This window comes from Protopterus annectens, chromosome 16.part0 (assembly GCF_019279795.1).
Source record: "Protopterus annectens isolate FY-2018-M chromosome 16.part0, PAN1.0, whole genome shotgun sequence".
Taxonomy (NCBI): Eukaryota; Metazoa; Chordata; order Ceratodontiformes; family Protopteridae; genus Protopterus; species Protopterus annectens.
Genome location: NC_056750.1, coordinates 578,214,995 through 578,234,869, shown reverse-complemented (window position 1 = coordinate 578,234,869; position 19,875 = coordinate 578,214,995). Strand labels below are relative to the sequence as shown.

The 19,875-nt window shown below is 40.6% G+C and overlaps 1 protein-coding gene across 1 annotated transcript; it reads left to right on the top strand.

Moving 5' to 3' along the window:
- Positions 1-2,436: 2,436 nt before the first annotated feature.
- Positions 2,437-3,660, top strand: LOC122790622 (cell surface glycoprotein 1-like). The gene has a single exon (XM_044058148.1). It carries the CDS (start codon positions 2,437-2,439, stop codon positions 3,658-3,660), a length of 1,224 nt encoding a protein of 407 aa, XP_043914083.1.
- The last annotated feature ends 16,215 nt before the right edge of the window (positions 3,661-19,875 follow it).

The following is a 19,875-nucleotide window of genomic DNA, read 5'->3' as shown; positions in this document are numbered from 1 at the left end:
ATGAAACCAGTGCACATAGATAAACCAATGCCAGTGCACATAGATAAGCCAGTTCTAATGCACACAGATAAACCATTGCCAATGCACACAGATAAACCAATGCCAGTTGTTGTTTTCTTTTGGCTTTTCCCGGTTAGGTGTCACCACAGTGGAACTCCGGTCCACTAATGATTGGCAGTAGACTGTCACAAATGCCGAGGTGCCAGCTCGACATTCAACCTTCAATGAAGACACGCCCTTTTACACATGTCTTTTGGACACACACCCAACAGCGGGGAGGACATGCAGACTCCACACAGAAGGCACTCCCCGCACTTCAGATGAGAATCGAATGGGGGAACCTCTTGCTGTGAGGCAGCAATGCTACCGCTGAACCACAGCGGATAGATAAATCAATGCCAGTGCATATATAAACCAATGCCAGTGCACACAGATAAACCAATGTCAATGCAGATAGCTAAAGCAATTCCAATGCACACAAATAAACTAATGCCAATGTACATAGATAAACCAATACCAGTGCACATAGATAAATCACTGCCAATCCACACAGATAAATCAATCCCAGCACACATAGAGAAAGCATTGCCAATGCACACACATAAACCAATGGCTATGTACATAAATAAACCAATGCCAGTGCATATAGATAAACCAAAGCCAGTACACATAGATAAACCAGTGCCAGTGTACATTGATAAACCAATGCCAGTGCACATAGAAAACCCATCCCAGCACACATAGTTAAACCCATGAACGTGCACATAGGTAAACCAAAGCCAGTGCACAAACATAAACCAATGCCAGTGCACACAGATAAACCAAAGATAGAGAACATAGATAAACCAATGCCAGCAGAGATAGATAAACCAATGCCAGGGCACATAGATAAACCAATGTTAGTGCAAATGGATAAACCAATGCCAGTGCACATAGATAAACCAGTGCCTGTGGACATAGATAAACCAGTGCGAGCTCACATAGATAAATTAATGCCAGTGCACATAGATAAACCAGTGCCAATGGACACAGATAAACCATTGCCAATGCACACAGATAAACCAATGCCAGAGCACATAGATAAACCAATACCAGTGCATATACATAAAGCAATTCCAATGCACATAGATAAGCCAATGCGAATGTACATAGATAAACCAATACCAGTGCACATAGATAAACCAATACCAGTGCACATAGATAAACCAATGTCAATGCCCATAGATAAACCAATGCCAGTGCACACAGATAAACCAATAGAAATATACATAGATAAGCCAATGCCAGTGCATATAGATAAACTAAAGCCAGTGCACATTGATAAACCAGTGTCAGTGTGTATAAATAAACCAATGCCAGTACACATAGATAAACCAGTGCCTGTGCACATAGATAAACTGCATGTGTACACAGATAAACCACTGAAGTGCATATAAATGAAACCAGTGCACATAGATAAACCAATGCCAGTGCACATAGATAAGCCAGTGCTAATGCACACAGATAAACCATTGCCAATGCACAAAGATAAACCAATGCCAGTTGTTGTTTTCTTTCGGCTTTTCCCGGTTAGGGGTCACCACAGCAGAACTCCGGTCCGCTAATAATTGGCAGCAGACTTTCACAAACACTGAGGTGTCAGCTTGACGTTCAACCTTCAATGAAGGCACCCCCTTTTATGCATGTCTTTTGAATGCTCACCCAACCGCGGGGAGGACATGCAGACTCCACACAGAAGGCACTCCCCACACTTCAGCCGAGAATCAAATGGGAGAACCTCTTGCTGTGAGGCAGCAATGCTACCGCTGAGCCACTGTGGATAGATAAACCATTGCAAGTGCATACAGATAAACCAATGCCAGTGCACACAGATAAACCAATGCCAGTGCAGATAGCTAAAGCAATTCCAATGCATGCAAATAAACCAATGCCAATGTACATAGATAAACCAATGCCAGTGCACAATGATAAATCACTGCCAATATACACAGATAAATCAATCCCAGCGCACATAGAGAAAGCATTGCCAATGCACACACATAAACCAGTGGCTATGTACATAAATAAACCAATTACAGTGCATATAGATAAACCAAAGCCAGTACACATAGATAAACCAGTGCCAGTGTACATTGATAAACCAATGTCAGAGCACATAGAAAACCCATCCCAGCACACATAGATAAACCCATGAAAGTGCACATAGGTAAACCAAAGCCAGTGCACACAGATAAACCAATGCCAGTGCACACAAATAAATCAATGCCAGTGCACATTCATAAAGCAATTCCAATGCACACAGATAAACCAATGCAAATGTAGATAGATAAACCAATACCAGTGCACATAGATAAACCAATCCCAATGCACACAGATAAATCAATGCCAGCACACATCGAAAAAGCATTGCCAAGGCACACACATAAACCATTGGCAATGTACATTGATAAACCAGTGCGAGTGCACATGGAAAGACCAATGCCTGTGCACATAGATAACACAATGCCAATACACATTGATAAAACAACACCAGTGCACATAGATAAAGCATCAACAGTGCACATACATAAATCAATGCCAATGCACATAGATAAACCAATCCCAGCACACATAGATAAACCCATGCAAGTGCACATAGGTAAACCAAAGCCAGTGCACATAAATAAACCAAAGCCAGTGCACATTGATAAACCAATGCCAGTGCACATAGATAAACCACTGCCAGTGCACATAAATAAACCAATTCCATTGCACATAGATAAACCAATTCCACTGCACATAGATAAACCAATGCTACTGCATAGAGATAAACCAATGCCAGTGCACATAGATATATCAAGACCAGTGCACACAGATAAACCAGTGCCACTGCACACAGATAAACTAATGCCAGTGAGCACAGATAAACCAATCCCAGTGCACATAGATAAAGCAATGCCAATGCACATAGGTAAACCAATGCCAGTGCACACAGATAAACCAATGCCAGTGCACATAGATAAACCAATGCCACTGCATGTAGATAAACCAGTGCCAGTGCACAAAGATAAAGCAATATCAATGCACACAGATAAACCAAAGCAACTGAAAATAGATAAACCAAAGCCAGCATACATAGATAAAGCAATGACAGTGCTCACAGAAAAGCCAATGCCAGCGCATATAGATAAACTAATGCCTGTGCACATAGATACAACAATGCCAGTGTACATAGATAAACCAATGCCGATGCATATAGATAAACCAATGTCAGTGCACATAGATATACCAAGGCCAGTGCTGCCAGTGCACACAGATAAACCACTGCCAGTGCTCACAGCTAAACCAATGCCAGTGCACACAGATAAGCCAATGCCAGTGCACACAGATAAACCAATGCCAGTGCACATAGATAAACCAGTGCCACTGCACACAGATAAACTAATGCCAGTGCACACAGATAAACCAATGCCAGTGCATATAGCTAAAGTAATTCCAATGCACACAAATAAACCGGTGCCAATGTACATAGATAAACCAATGCCAGTGCACATAGAAAAAGCATTGCCAATGCACACACATAAACCAATGGCAATGCACATAGATAAACCAATGTCAGTGCACATAGATAAACCAGTGCCTGTGCACATAGATAAACCACTGCCAGTGTACATAGATTAGCCAATGCCAGTGCATATAGATAAACCAGTGCCAGTGCACATAGATAAACCAATCCCAGTGCACATAGATAAACCCATGCCAGCGCACACAGGTAAACCAAAGCCAGTGCACATAGATAAACCAATGCCAGTGCACATTGATAAACTAATGCCAGTGCACATAGATAAACCAATGCCAGTGCACATAGATAAACTAATGCCAGTCCACATAGATAAAGCAATGCCAATGCACATAGATAAACCAATATAAATGCAAATAAATAAAACAAGGCCAGTGCACATAGATAAGCAATGCCAGTGCACATAGATAAGCAATGCCAGTGCACATAGATAAACCAGTGCCAATGCACACAGATAAACCATTGCCAGGGCACACAGATAAACTAATGCCAGTGCACATAGATAAACCAATGCCACTTCATACAGATAAACCAATGCCAGTGCATATAGATAAAGCAATTCCAATGCACACAGATAAACCAATGCCAATGTACGTAGATAAACCAATGCCATTGCACATAAACAAACAATTGCCAGCACACATAGATAAACCAATGCCAGTGCATACAGATAAGCCCATGTCAGTGCACATAGATAAAGCAATGCCAATGCACACAGATAAACCAATGTCAATGTACATAGATACACCAAAGCCAGTGCACATAGATAAACCAGTGCACATTGATAAACCAATGCCAGTGCACATAAACTACTGCCAGTGTACATAGATAAACCACTGCCAGTGCATATAGAATAAACCAGTGCAAATAGATAAACCAATGCCAGTTCACATAGATAAAGCAATGCTATTGCACATAGATAAACCAATGCAAATGTGCATAGATAAAACAAGGCCAGTGCACACAGATAAACCATTGCCAGTGCACATAGATAAACCAATGGCAGTGCACATAGATAACCAGTGCCAATGCACACAGATCAACCATTGCCAGTGCACACAGATAAACCAATGCTAGTGCACCCAGATAAACTAATGCCAGTGCACATAGAGAAAGCAATACCAATGCACACAGATAAACCAAAGCCACTGTACATAGATAAACCAAAGCCAGTGCACATAGATAAAACACTGCCAGTGCACATATTTAAACCAATCTCAGTGCACACAGATAAACCAATCTCAGTGCACATAGATAAACCAATGCCAGTGCACATAGATAAAGCAATACTGATGCATACAGATAAACCAATGCCAATGTACTTAGCTAAACCAAAGTCAGTGCACATAGATAAACCAGTGCCAGTGCACACAGATAAACCAATGCCAGTGCATATAGCTAAAGTAATTCCAATGCACACAAATAAACCGGTGCCAATGTACATAGATAAACCAATGCCAGTGCACATAGAAAAAGCATTGCCAATGCACACACATAAACCAATGGCAATGCACATAGATAAACCAATGTCAGTGCACATAGATAAACCAGTGCCTGTACACATAGATAAACCACTGCCAGTGTACATAGATTAGCCAATGCCAGTGCATATAGATAAACCAGTGCCAGTGCACATAGATAAACCAATCCCAGTGCACATAGATAAACCCATGCCAGTGCACACAGGTAAACCAAAGCCAGTGCACATAGATAAACCAATGCCAGTGCACATTGATAAACTAATGCCAGTACAAATAGATAAACCAATGCCACTGCACATAGATAAACTAGTGCCAGTGCACATAGATAAAGCAATACCAATACACACAGATAAACCAAAGCCAGCGCACATAGATAAAACAATACCAGCGCACAAAGATAAACCAGTACCAATGCACACAGATAAACCAATGCCAGCGCATATAGATAAACTAATGCCTGTGCACATAGATAAACCACTGCCAGTGTACATAGATAAACCAATGCCGATGCATATAGATATACCAAGGCCAGTGCACACAGATAAACTAGTGCCAGTGCACACAGCAGTCCAACTCATTTCCTATGCCGGAGTGAAGTATGAATGCAGTGTAATTCACTCTGTGCTCTACCTGTATAAAGCACAGTGATCAGCATTGTCAGGTGGCACTACCATATGTGAAGGGCATATAGGTTACACATTGCATATATATTTACTCCATAATCACAAAAGTGTGTAGAAAAGTTAAAATAATGTACACATGGAACCAGTACCAGCGCACATAGATAAACCATTGCCAGCACACGCAAATAAACCAATGCCAGGCAACATAGATAAATCACTGCCAGTGCACATACATAAATTAATTCCAGCACACATAGATAAACCAGTGCACATAGACAAACTAATGCCAGTGCACATAGCTAAACCAGTGCCAGTGCAAATAGACTTATGCCAGTACACATAGATAAACCAATGCCAGTGCACATAGATAAATTAATGCCAGTGCACTTAGATGCACCATTGCCAGGGCACATAACTAAACTAATGCCAGTGCACACAGATAAACCAAAGCCAGAGTACATAGATAAACCAATGCCAGTGCAGATAGATAAACCAATGCCCACACACATAGATAAACCAATGCCAGAAGACATAGATAAATCAATGCCAGTGCAAATAGATAAACCAGTGCCAGCGCATATAGAAAAACTAATACCAGTGCACATAGATACACCAATGCCAGTGCACACAAATAAACCAATCCCAGGGTACATAGATAAACCAATGACAGAGTGCATAGGTAAACTAATGCCAGTGCACATAAATAATCCAATGCCAGTGCACATAGATAAACCAATGTCAGAGCACATATATAAACCAATGCCAGTGCAGATAGATAAACCAGTGCCAGCACACATAGATAAACCAGTGCTAGCAGACACAGATAAACTAATGCCAGTGCACATGGATAAATCCAATGCCAGTGCACACAGATAAATTAATGCCAGCACACATAGATAAACCAATGCCAGCGCACATAGATAAACTAATGCAAGAGCACATAGATAAACCAGTGCCAGTACACAAAGATAAACCAATGCCAGTGCACATAAACTAATGCCAGTGCACATAGATAAACCAATGCCAGTGCACATAGATAAACTAATGCCAGTCCACATAGATAAAGCAATGCCAATGCACATAGATAAACCAATATAAATGCAAATAAATAAAACAAGGCCAGTGCACATAGATAAGCAATACCAGTGCACATAGATAAGCAATGCCAGTGCACATAGATAAACCAGTGCCAATGCACACAGATAAACCATTGCCAGGGCACACAGATAAACTAATGCCAGTGCACATAGATAAACCAATGCCACTTCATACAGATAAACCAATGCCAGTGCATATAGATAAAGCAATTCCAATGCACACAGATAAACCAATGCCAATGTACGTAGATAAACCAATGCCATTGCACATAAACAAACAATTGCCAGCACACATAGATAAACCAATGCCAGTGCATACAGATAAGCCCATGTCAGTGCACATAGATAAAGCAATGCCAATGCACACAGATAAACCAATGTCAATGTACATAGATAAACCAAAGCCAGTGCACATAGATAAACCAGTGCACATTGATAAACCAATGCCAGTGCACATAAACTACTGCCAGTGTACATAGATAAACCACTGCCAGTGCATATAGAATAAACCAGTGCACATAGATAAACCAATGCCAGTTCACATAGATAAAGCAATGCCATTGCACATAGATAAACCAATTCAAATGTGCATAGATAAAACAAGGCCAGTGCACACAGATAAACCATTGCCAGTGCACATAGATAAACCAATGGCAGTGCACATAGATAACCAGTGCCAATGCACACAGATCAACCATTGCCAGTGCACACAGATAAACCAATGCTAGTGCACCCAGATAAACTAATGCCAGTGCACATAGAGAAAGCAATACCAATGCACACAGATAAACCAAAGCCACTGTACATAGATAAACCAAAGCCAGTGCACATAGATAAAACACTGCCAGCGCACATATTTAAACCAATCTCAGTGCACACAGATAAACCAATCTCAGTGCACATAGATAAACCAATGCCAGTGCACATAGATAAAGCAATACTGATGCATACAGATAAACCAATGCCAATGTACGTAGCTAAACCAAAGTCAGTGCACATAGATAAACTAGTGTCAGTGCACATAGATAAACCAATGCCAGTGCACATAGATAAACCAATGCCAGAATACATAGATAAACCAATGCCAGTATACATAGATAAGCCAAAGCCAGTGCACATAGATAAACCAATGCCAGTGCTCATAGATAAACGAATGAATGTGCACATAGATAAACCAATGCCAGAGCAGATAGTTAAACCAATGCCAGCATACATAGATAAACAATGCCAGTAGAAATAGATAAACCATTGGCAGTGCACACAGATAAACCAAAGCCAGTGCACACAGATAAGCCAATACCAGAGCATATACATAAACCAATGGTAGCGCACATAGATAAGCCAGTGCCAGCACATATAAATAAACCAATGCCAGTGCACATAAATAAACCAGTGATAGTGCACATAGATAAATCAGTGCCAGTGCACATAGATAAGCCACAACAGCAATGATTAAGTTCATCTCAAACGCCAGCTAAAGCATCTCCCTCCACTTCTATGTATTTCAGTTAATGTATGACAGGACTATGTGCAATTACAACACATTCAATGAAATGGAATTTTAGCTAAATTGCCATCAGTTAAATGGGCTTTCAGCCATTTGGATTTAGTAATTTATCATTCATTGAAATGGTCATTCAATCAAATGAGAGTGATGCACACACACACACACACACACACACACACACACACACACACACACACACCTGGAGAGCTTTATGTGTCCATACACTCCACCTGATGTCGATCTTATGCAACAGTGGAGTTCCTTGTTTAACAGCATTGTTGGCTGTATAACCCATGCTTACTGACTGAAAAGGCTGAGAGGTAATCCAGCTCCAATGGCAGTGTGGCTTAAATGCACACATGGTTATCAGACGTGTGCTATATTTTGTGATCTGTGCATGCATGGAAATTGAAATAGCAATAATTGAGTCATATTCTTGCAGCAAGTATAGTTTTGCAGTTTTTCAGTTTACACGTGTGCACACAAGCTGTGTATACATGATTGCTTCAGTGCATTTTACTTGACTCACTACAATTACAGTATAGTAAAATCTTGTAGCGCCAGGGCTCAGACAGCACATGAGCTCTTGCATAAGGTATTATTGCCTATGAATTGCTTTACCACTATTACATAGTTTTAATTTGCCTGTTTATTTATGTATTCTGTATATTATACGCCTGCTTAAACCACAGTACCTATCATTTCTTCTGCTGTGTTATGCTCTTGATGGTGCAGCATTTATTGGTTACTCTTGGTTGATTCTGTACAGTCGCCAGAGGCACTCCCTAGGATTCACTAATATACTCACTGCTCAAAATATTTGTCCAATGTGGTTTGGTTAGTTAGCATTGTAGTGAGAAAATGTGATGGCAGAATCATGTCACTTACAGTCACAATGAGAAAGACCACATTATGACTCATTACCATGTCAATGAACTGAACACTACAGTGTCAGACTTGACCAAACTAATGATTCCCTAGCAGCCCTTGCTTCATGTAAGCAAAGGCACACCCCTACATTCATTACACATACACACACACACACACACACACACACACACACACACACACACACACACAGACAAGCTTCCCTACAGTTGCTCACAATCAGAAAAAAAACTCACCCATTCACTCACAATCACAGAAAAACTCACCCATTCACTCACATGTACTGTCTAAAAACATATACACACACAAACAGTCACACTTGTGATTTCCAATTTAACTGTACCCCCCCAGTGCAACTACTCAGGCGCACACACACACACACACACACACACACACACACACACACACACACACACACACACACACACACACACATACACACACATACATTCATGCACTGTCATCCATGATCTTACAGATACACATATCCACACATACAAACATTAACAACCCTCCACTCACCCCCACATTTTTAATGAATTGACATGCACTGCAAGCATACTTCTAGGACTGACTTGTTTTTACAGTGGTCACCTTTTCTTTTTACAGCAAAATTTTACTTGGCAATGCAATTCTTTGAATAACACAACTGAGAATATCATGAACCACTGACATTTCAGGGGGAGAGCACATGGCTAATTAACATTAGACATTCCCCCCTCAAACTGCCACATTAGCATGTGACTTTGTGCATACGACAGTTCTCCAAACTGAGACTACCCTGAGGGGAAAATCTCAGAAAAAGAGTGGTTTCTGAATTAGAAAGGCTTAGTGCAATGCAGAAGCCTTCAGTGCTAAGACTTTAACATCACAGTAACCCCTTGTATCTAATCTGTACATCCTGCATGCTTTATAAATGTGAGATCATAAAAAGCAAATAACAAAAGTTCAGGCCTGTAAAGCAAAACTAGCTTTAATAAAAAGAAATCGGAAAATGAAAGAAATGCAAAGTAACTTATCTGTATTATATGGAAAAAATGGTTACAAGAGATTAGCGCAAGAAATAAATAAATGAACACTAAGCACAACCTACACTATGTGTGCAGAATTAGGACTAAAATAACAAAACAAAAAGATGAAATGTTTTTAAACCATTCATTTATTGAAAGTGTAAATCTTTACTTAAATTCTGTTTTGCTATTACTTCCTAAGGTAACCAAGCTATAGATGACTACTGCCACTGTCAAAAGAAACAACCAAGTAATAAATGTGATGTGATGTGAAGAAATGACTACCATAAAAACAGATTAGATTTGTTGATGTGCAACATTTCCATTAGGGCAGGGTCAGAGACTGGTCTGTAGGCCAGACACAAGTCACCTCATCCTATGTGATACAGACTACAGTGACAGAGCTTTCAGTCTATCCATGCATGTCATGGTATGGTTTGTAGGGCCTGTATTTGCTTGTTGAGAAACCCCTGTGGTTTCTCCAACTGCTGCTGCTGTCTGGTAAGATAAATGCAAAAGGAGGCATTGTACTCTATTAGTGTTCTAATGAGAGTTGGATATATTGGTATTATAAAATGACTTATGAGATGCACGATGTAGAAGCCTTTCATTACAACTGTAGAAACTTGGTAGTCAAAGTTCAGATTGATATTTAATTTTCTTCTCTACTTCTGTGATGGCTTGGTGGTTAACTACTGTGACTATGGTGTGTAGGGTCATGTTTTCAAGACCTGTGTGGCTGTTTATTTGGGTGGGAGGATGGCAGAATGGTTAAGGTGCTCACCTTGCAGACACAAGGTGCAGCGTTTGATTCTTACATGGGGTAACTGGCTAGGCTTAAAATGGCCCACAAGGGCAATTAGCCTAGTACTAATCTATGAAACTATATCTACCTGTATTCCTAGGTCTTGCACCACTGGGTTTGAGCTTAGAGTGAGTGTTGTTAATGCTACTATTAGGAGGAAATTCCACTTTGTAAGAGGCAAAAATAATGACACTTTTTTGCTTTTATTTTCAGACTGTTTGACTTTGTCACCAATCATTTGTCTGTGCTATCCCCTCCTTGTAATATGCTTACATTGTTGGTGGACTCAGTGATTGCATCCAATTTGCAATCATCAGCAAACTTGGTAAGCCAAAGGCTATCTACTTTTGTCTGGACTTACGAGAAACAGATTCCGAACAGTAAAGGGCCCAGCACAGATCCTTGTGATATGCCACTGGTGATGGCTCTACTGGTAGAGGTTGAGTCATCAACTATGACAGTATATGTTCTGTCGGTGAGCCAGTTGGCTAACCATCTAGTGATGTAAAGGTTAATCCCCAGCTGGGAGAGTTTCCTAATGATACCTGAGTGAGGTATTGTGTCAAAACCCTTGGGCCAGCTCAAGATAGGCAGTATGCACTTGTCTTACCTTCATCTAGGGCTTTGGAGGCATTTTCAAATAAGTCTAATAGGTTTAATAAGCATGATCTACCCTTAACAAAGCCAAATTGGGTTGGGTCTAGAGTTTGAAAGTCACCTATGACCTTGTTGATAAGGTCCATGATGATTCTTTTCTATGGCCTTGCAGATGAAACTAGTTAGTCTTATAGGTCTATAGTTGCCAGGGTCGGTTGACTGCCCCACTTTGTGCAAGCGGATTACTGCTGTTGATTTCCACTGTACTGGAACAAAGCTAGTGCTCAGGCTCTGGTTAAAGAGAATGTCAAGTGGGTCCACCAGCTCCTATTTTAGATTGCTTAGTAAGCAGCCTAGGATGTTATCTGGTACCATTGAGGTTTTTAGCCTTGGAGACTGCAGATATGACCTGATGTCTAGAGATACGAGGCATGGAACCGGTGTCAGGTATGATTTCGGATATGGCCATTGGGGTCAGGGGCATGAAGTCTGCACCAAATCTGACAGCTAGCAAGTTGGACATTTCCTCCAGTGCAGCTTCATGTTTAGACTCTTAGCATTAAGCAGCAGAACCTTGAGTTTGCCTCCAGTGGGTGTTTTTACATCATAAATTGTGTTACTTTCACACTGCCTAAAAATGGCACTATGGGGGAAGGCAAGCACCTTTGCCAGTATCCGATAGCCTAGTGGACACAGGTTCAGACCATATCTAACAAAGCAGCTTGGCTTGTTAACCATGTAAGCCACCAGGCTGAGAGTTACTGGATCCCTCTGGATTTACACCAGAAGCTATGCCAATTGTTGAAGTACATCAGTTTTGTTTATATTGCAGCATCATCCTGGGTAAAGGTAAAATGCTGTTTAGGCTAGGGTCATACCTGCCTGATATGCGTAACTCAAGTGTACCACCTTTGCAACAGTGAGCTCTCACACATCGTATTGCCCATATGTAGGAATTCTTCTTGTTGCATAAACATTACTGTCTGATGGTGTGGAACCCCCATCAAGGTGTTATACCAGATGCATGTGTGATACCTGTTCCAGTGATGCGCACAGTACATATATGGCTGTTTGACAACATTGATGTAATGGGTTACATTTTTGACATAGTAGATTGTGATATATGCATATATATATATATATATATATATATATATAGATAGATAGATATCATGCAGACCTGTCAGCTAGCCTGGATTGGTCATAATGTCACATACAGGTATAGCTGTGTCCCTCCTAACACATCCAGTAGATGTTGCAGTGTCAGGACAGCATGCTTGATTACCCTCATGGATTGATGACATAACAGTTGTACATGTGTATTCATGCAGAACCATCTATGATCACTCACAATCACATATGTTATACCAGAAACATGGAATTACTGGTGACATTATTCTGATATTGTCCATGATTTTGCATGCTTCTGTTTACTGTTGTCCATGAGCCTGTTACTATGTGTTCCACTTGGTGGAGACCTCTGTTGGCATTATAGTCATATTCAAGCAACTCAGTTTTGCACAGCTTCACAATATGCACCTCACCCCTATTGTATTTAACATCCCTGATAGATGTGCTGTCCATTATTCATGTCAGCATGCTTATGTCACAAAGATATCTTCAACATTGTTATGTCACCTTGTATGACAGTCACGTAATGTACATTTTCACTGGATAGTCCATACTGTATCATGTTATTATGTAATTGGTGTTCCTGCTACAGCTGTCTTCATTTATATGAAGTCATCTGCTGTACATTAAGATGTTTCACCTCTCCTCTTTCCCTGTGTTAATTCCTGCAATTCACCTGTGTGTCCCTTTTCAATACACACACTTCCCTTAACTGTTTATTTTAAATTGCAGTCCATGTAACATTATGGTTCATTTACACAATTTTTGTTCAGTATGACCCGCGGTGGTGGTGCTGCAGTAGCGTTGCCGCCTCACAGTAAGACGCTGTCTGGTTCAATTCTCAGCTAGAGCGTCTTCTGTGTGGAGACATGCATGAATGGGCGTACCTTCATTGAAGGTTGTGTGTCAGGCCTGGCAAGCCAGTACGTAAAAATCAACTGCCAATCATTAGTGGACCGGAGTTCCGCTGTGGCGACCCCTAACCGGGAAAAGCTGAAAGACACAAGACACATGCCTGAGGTGGGATTGCACAATAATTTCTGCTTGGATTACATACATTGCTATATTATTAACCCTGGCAATCATTGTGGCATTTCAAGCAATCGCACAGACTTAGTTTGCCCATAGGTAAACAGGTCTACATGTCTGTTGCTTTACATGGTTTCCTGGTTGGCGACACTGTTGCTAGCCATGACATCATGCTTGTTTATGTTTAAACACAGTGAGTGACATGAATATGTAAATAGTGCTGCTGCTCACTGTGCAAATTTGTAAACTCCATGTAGGCTTCATGTGATACCTACATGGAGTTTATTGAATCCCCAGATAAATTTATAAGACCAATATTTAGAATTTGTCCCTGTTTTTGTGCCTTTGCCCCCCTCCCCCCATTATTTTATTTGGTTTTGTCCAGATTATTTTTTGCTGAGATTTGCAGATTTGCAAGCATACCAAACATATCCTGCAAGTTTATGTGCTGACCTTTATAAGTCCAGCCAAGCTTCCCAAATGTATCCCAAAAGGTTATGTGCCTCAGAGGTTATTTTAAACGTTATGTGTAAGCCAGGGCAAGATTTACAGACTGCCTCTGTCCATTAGAGAGAGAGATGCTAGGCCCAGGTTGTATTTCCAATTTCCCATCCACTGGTCCAGGTTTCTGCTGAAGAAGGTTAAGGAAGAGCTCGGCTTCACATGGAGACCTGTTCCATTCCAAAGAATGGTAATTCTTTGAGACACAAACCTGTCCTTCCAACATGTTCTGTTTATGTCGCAAGCAAAGCTTAGATCTCTAGATTGAGTAATTCTGATGCCATTTGTTTTGTTGATATGCATATGGTTTTTCAGAGTGGGATCCAAGCATTCCTTGTACTCCATGCATAGATCACCTCTCAGGAGTATGTAGAAGTATAGACATAGCATTTTAAGTCTATCTACATGGGATGTGCTGTTTATGTCCTGTATTCTTTTTGTGGGGAACCTCTGAGAATGTTCCAGTTGTTGCATGTACCTGGTCTGTTCCCTATCATATTGCCGATGTTTCAAAACTCTGAAGACCATATCTCTGAAAACTGTCTACTCAGCTACCCATATAGCGCAGAACCTGGGACTTGCTATTTTGCTTACTGTAGTGCGATCTCGGAGTTGGTATATTTAAGTAGCAGGGGGTTTGGGAGATGCAGGGGGGACATGTCGTCCTGCAAAAATGTACAAGTAAGTTGTTTTGTTTTATTTTCTTGTTTTTTTTTTTTGTTTGCTTGTTTTGGTATTTTAAAACTTCAGACATATGGTCTCAGCCGTATGGTCTTCAGAGTTTTGAAATTTTGGAGATTTGACAGGGATCCACCTAGTCAGGTAAATACCTAACAGGGCAATATACTCAATGATGGAATTTATAAGGACCAAATACAATGGAATGATGACTTCCTTGGACCCAGATGCCATGCTCTTGCTTATAAGTTGAACAACATAGAATTATTTCCTTTCTATTTTAGACGCATGTTGGTCAAAAGTCGAGTTACTATCTACATATGTGCTCAAATACCTGACTACTGGTTCTACTCTTAGAAGTGAGTTGCAAATGAGGTACTTTCATAGGGTGACTGACTTCTCAAAGGGTACTGTTATGCATTTCTTGCTACTGAGTTTTTAGATGTGGTTTGGCCCCAGTCATTTCTCTGTGTCAGTCCTTCCTGTAGGATATTGGTGTCTTGGGAAGATTCTATGACTGCTTCTAGTCTGCAATGATCTGCACCCATGATCAGTCAGAGGCCCTTGACACCAGTTGTGACTTCTAAGAAGCAGATGCTAAAAAGGAGCGGACCCAGCACAGAGCCCTGAGGCGCGCCCCTAGTGCCTATATCAGTGAGTTTGTTTACAATGTCTCCATTGGGTATTTTATCATATGCCTTAGTCAGGTCAAGTTAGGCAGTGTGCAAAGCTTTGCCCTCATCCATTGCCTTGTTGAATATCTCAGTGAAATCCAGTAGGTAATCATGATCTGCCCTTGATGAAAACAAACTAGGTTGGATCCAGTGTTTAAAGGTTTTCTATGACCTTACTAATGATTTCCATGATAATTCTTTCCATAGATTTGCATATGAGACTAGTCATACATATGGTTCTGTACTTCTGGGGTCTGTTGATGGTCCATCCTTGTGTAGAGGGATGACCATTACAGTTCTCTATTTGTGTGGCACAAAGCCTGTCTGGAGGCTATGGTTAAACATTGACTCCAGAAGTCCTAGTAAGTCATGTTTCAGGCTATTTAGGAGGTATCCTGTGATATTATTGGGGCCCATTGATACAGTACTTTTGGCCTTAGATGGTAGTTGGGGGGGGTTATGTTTGATGTTATCTCCTGGGGGTGGCTGGGGAAGAAAGGGGATAAAACTGGAGCTGAATTTGCCAGCCAGCAGATTTACTATATCTTCTAGTCCCACGTAGGTGGCTCCATCTACAACCACTTCTGAACACTGCTGTTTGCTGCCTTTGAGATTTTGGACAGAGCTAAAGAATGCCTTGTGGTTATCCTTTGCCTGGAAAGTTATCTTTTTCCTCATATTTGATGTTAGTAAACTTAATTTGCCCTTCAATTGTTTGTATAGATTGAGTGTTTTTTTTTGTTATGCTTGATGTAGCAATTTCTAATGTTGGCCATGTCTTTTTTCCTTTGTTTGTACAAACTGTTTATATTTGGATTCCACCAAATTTTGTTTATTTTTGTGGCGTTAGCTCTGGGCTTATTTCTGCTAGGCAGAGCTGTCATTATGCATTTATTAACATGATTGTACAAGGTTTCTGTGAAATGTGTTGTAGTACATCACTGTCATGTGAAAGTCTCTGCTCTCACCAAAGGCTAGAACACTGCAGACCTGGTCCTAGGAAGCCAATGATGTCCTTGTAGTGTGTTGAATCAGCAGGAACCCAGATAGAAAAGGACTTTGTAGTCTTCTCCTCCTGCCCTATTGTCTACTTGTCTTTGGAGGCGTTTTCTCCTCCTTGCATATAGTCTTCTTGTCTTTTCAGTAGCCCAGAACTAAAGAGCAGTAAACTGAACAAGCCTCCTGGTATTTGAAGTCCACAAATCTCTACTCTGGCAGAAGGCAATCAGTCAGATGCAGTCAAATGCAGCCAATGCCCCTGCAGAACTAGGCCACTCAAAATCAAGCAGTTTAATCCCCTCACTGGGACTGATGTTCCTGTAACTATCACTTGGAAGCTTATGCTCCCACCAAAGGTTCAAACACCGCAAGCCTTATAGTATATCAAATCAGCAGGAACCCATATAGAAAAGGGATTTGTCATCATCAGCTCTGACTCTGTAGTCACCTTGTATTTAGAGTAGACCAGCAGTAAACATCTGGGCTTTCAGATTCAAAACACACTTATTAGGATAGCATTATGCCCCCTAACTGTACTACTGAAATTATATGGAATTGCACTAAGGGCCTAAAAAATAATATATATAGGATCATGCATTTTTCATCCGTTATGTGCTTCATGCTTATATTAAAAGATACAGCATGAAGAATGTGACCCCCCTCCTAACTGCAGTCCATCTCTTACATATCAAATACCAGTCAAAATAACAGATAGATATTTCTGTTCATAATACTTTGCAGTAAGATAGAGATATGAATCCTCTCAAGATGTCTTTTACTTGCTGTGTTACAAAAATGTGATTTTGCATTAAACTCCTGTTACTTCTCCCATTCCTTTTCTCCTCCCTACAAATTTAAGTATTTCTATGGCTGTGAAATGACTATGTAATTTGTCTCCAGTATTTCACAAAACTGATATATTGGCAGTTCCGTTAACTTAGTATTTGCTTCACCCACTCTAGTATAAGTTACCATTTAACCAGTTTAAAGACTGCAGGGAAAATCAAACCTTTTGCATTCCCTAATATGATCCACAAACTGCAGTATTTCTTGTTCAATTACATCTTTGTAAATATAAGCCACCGAGACTGTCTAGCCTGCCACTGTAAATTTATTCCAGGGCTGCTTTAATTACCAGAACACATCTCCTTTTCGTATGTCATAACAAACTGCTGTGAAAATAACTCTAGGCTTCCCATGTGACCCCTCCAAATCAATAAGTTGCAGTCAACATAATTTTTCCATTTGTCAATAACAACTTTAAGAAACTTACCAACTACATCATCTTAAGTTTTCACAAACTCCAGCAGATCCAAATCCTGTTTTCTTTCCAAAATCCCAGCCATTATCAGGTTCTTTCTATAAGTCGTATCCTCTATTTTAATTACTTTTTGGACCACATTTTCAAACTGGCCACCATGTTCTTCCATACTGTTTTGTATTTCAGCCTTCTGTTACTTAATTGCTATAATGGTGACCTGTTGCTTATGCAAGAACTCTACATCGTCAGCACTGACTATGTGTAGTTGTCTTAAATATCCTGAAACATGCTCTGATATATGCCACAACCCAAGACTTATCTCTACTAAACCAGAAGTTACTTCTGTAACATAAATTCAAATCAGTTTCCTAACATTTGCACAGCGTTGCTTCTGTAGTGGCAGCTACCCTTCCTGAATTTTGCAGTTACTCATGCCTTCTTCTGTAATCACATTTCAGGTTTATTAATTGGCATTGAATAGCATTATTTAGATGCAAAAAACTACCTTAACTGCATTATAAACCCTGATCAAGGGAAACAAACAACATAAGAATCATAGCAAGACTATGCTGCTATATTAAAATGGTAGCACGCAACCCAATATGTCCCACATGCACCGACTCAAAGCCCTATCACTATACTTGGTATCCTACAGACCACTAAGAGTGACCTGTGTCTGGCATACAAGCTATCCTCTGACCCACTTCTGATGGATTTTCTGCACATCAGAAGTCAATTGACTTCAGAAATGCACAGTCCGGGGATCTAATCCTCTTCTGCAACATGAACAGAACAATTTGGAGGGACAGTATATTACACAGAGGGTACCACTGCCGAGGAAATATACTACCTGTCCACATAAAGCAAAGTTCATCCCTGTCCATTTTCAACCACAACTTAGATCAATGGCTGGGAAAGAGAAAATTTACCCCAGGACCTTCCCCTATATTACTAATAGACAGAGGCAGCTCCTGAATGCTTTAGCCCGTGCATGGGCCCCAAAGTAGCTATGGTATGATCCCACTTATTCTCAGTAGAGATAATATATAATTATCAACCATGGTAGTTTTGAGCACAGAAAGGGAAATTGTCTATGCTTAAAATGGCCCACAAGGGCAGCTAGCCTAGTAATTACCTATAAACCCAATACTCGGATATATTTACCTTGAACCTATGAATCGAATACTCTGATATAATTGCCTTTTATGTTGCATTTATACTCACCCCCCACACACACACACACACACCACACACAAAACACTGGTCATCTGCAGCTTGCCGGATTCCATGGTATCACTTCTGCGAAGTGGCAGATACTTATAATCCCTTCCATTTTCTGTGCTATAATCACCTATTGGATTCCCCCAAATGGTGTCATCTGCCTAGTCTAGCAGCAGCTGTTGTATTTTAACAAGTTAAGCAGACTTCCAGTTCAGCCAAATATCCTTTGTTTCTTTCTGATAGCTGTACCCACAGAGCTCTTTTTTTCTCCTCATGTTCAGAATCGACTATGGAAGCCCTAAGATTTGGCAACCATGCCATCCCTGGCAAATTTCCTGAAGCACACACACACACACACACACACACACACACACACACACACACACACACACACACACACACGCTGTTAGTGGGTATGATCGGCTCTACAGAAAACTTACTAAATGGGCATAAGTGCAGTAATAGCTTTCATTTAAGCAATATGGCTGATATTGTAGCTGCATAAATAAATTTGTTTGTACTCTGAGGAATTGTGCCACCATAATGACCTTTTTCTTCCTCGTTCTCTTTTTTGGTCCTCATCCTCGGGTGACGGGGGGGGGGGGGCAACTGACCTCTTTCTTTTTCTAATAATTTCTAACAGCTGTAATACTACAGCTGTATTCCAGAACCTTTACCTATGCAAGAACTAATAATGTATGATAGTGGCACTTCAAGTGCCCCCTTTAAGGATGCTGACCTGTACATGGAATGGTTCAGATAAGTATTTAATAAGAATATCATGATGGCAGTATTAATAGCAGCAAGAGGGTGA

Bases quoted from the DNA above. Each gene is read 5' to 3' on its own strand.
- LOC122790622 (XM_044058148.1), top strand. From the start codon at position 2,437: ATGTACATTGATAAACCAGTGCGAGTGCACATGGAAAGACCAATGCCT.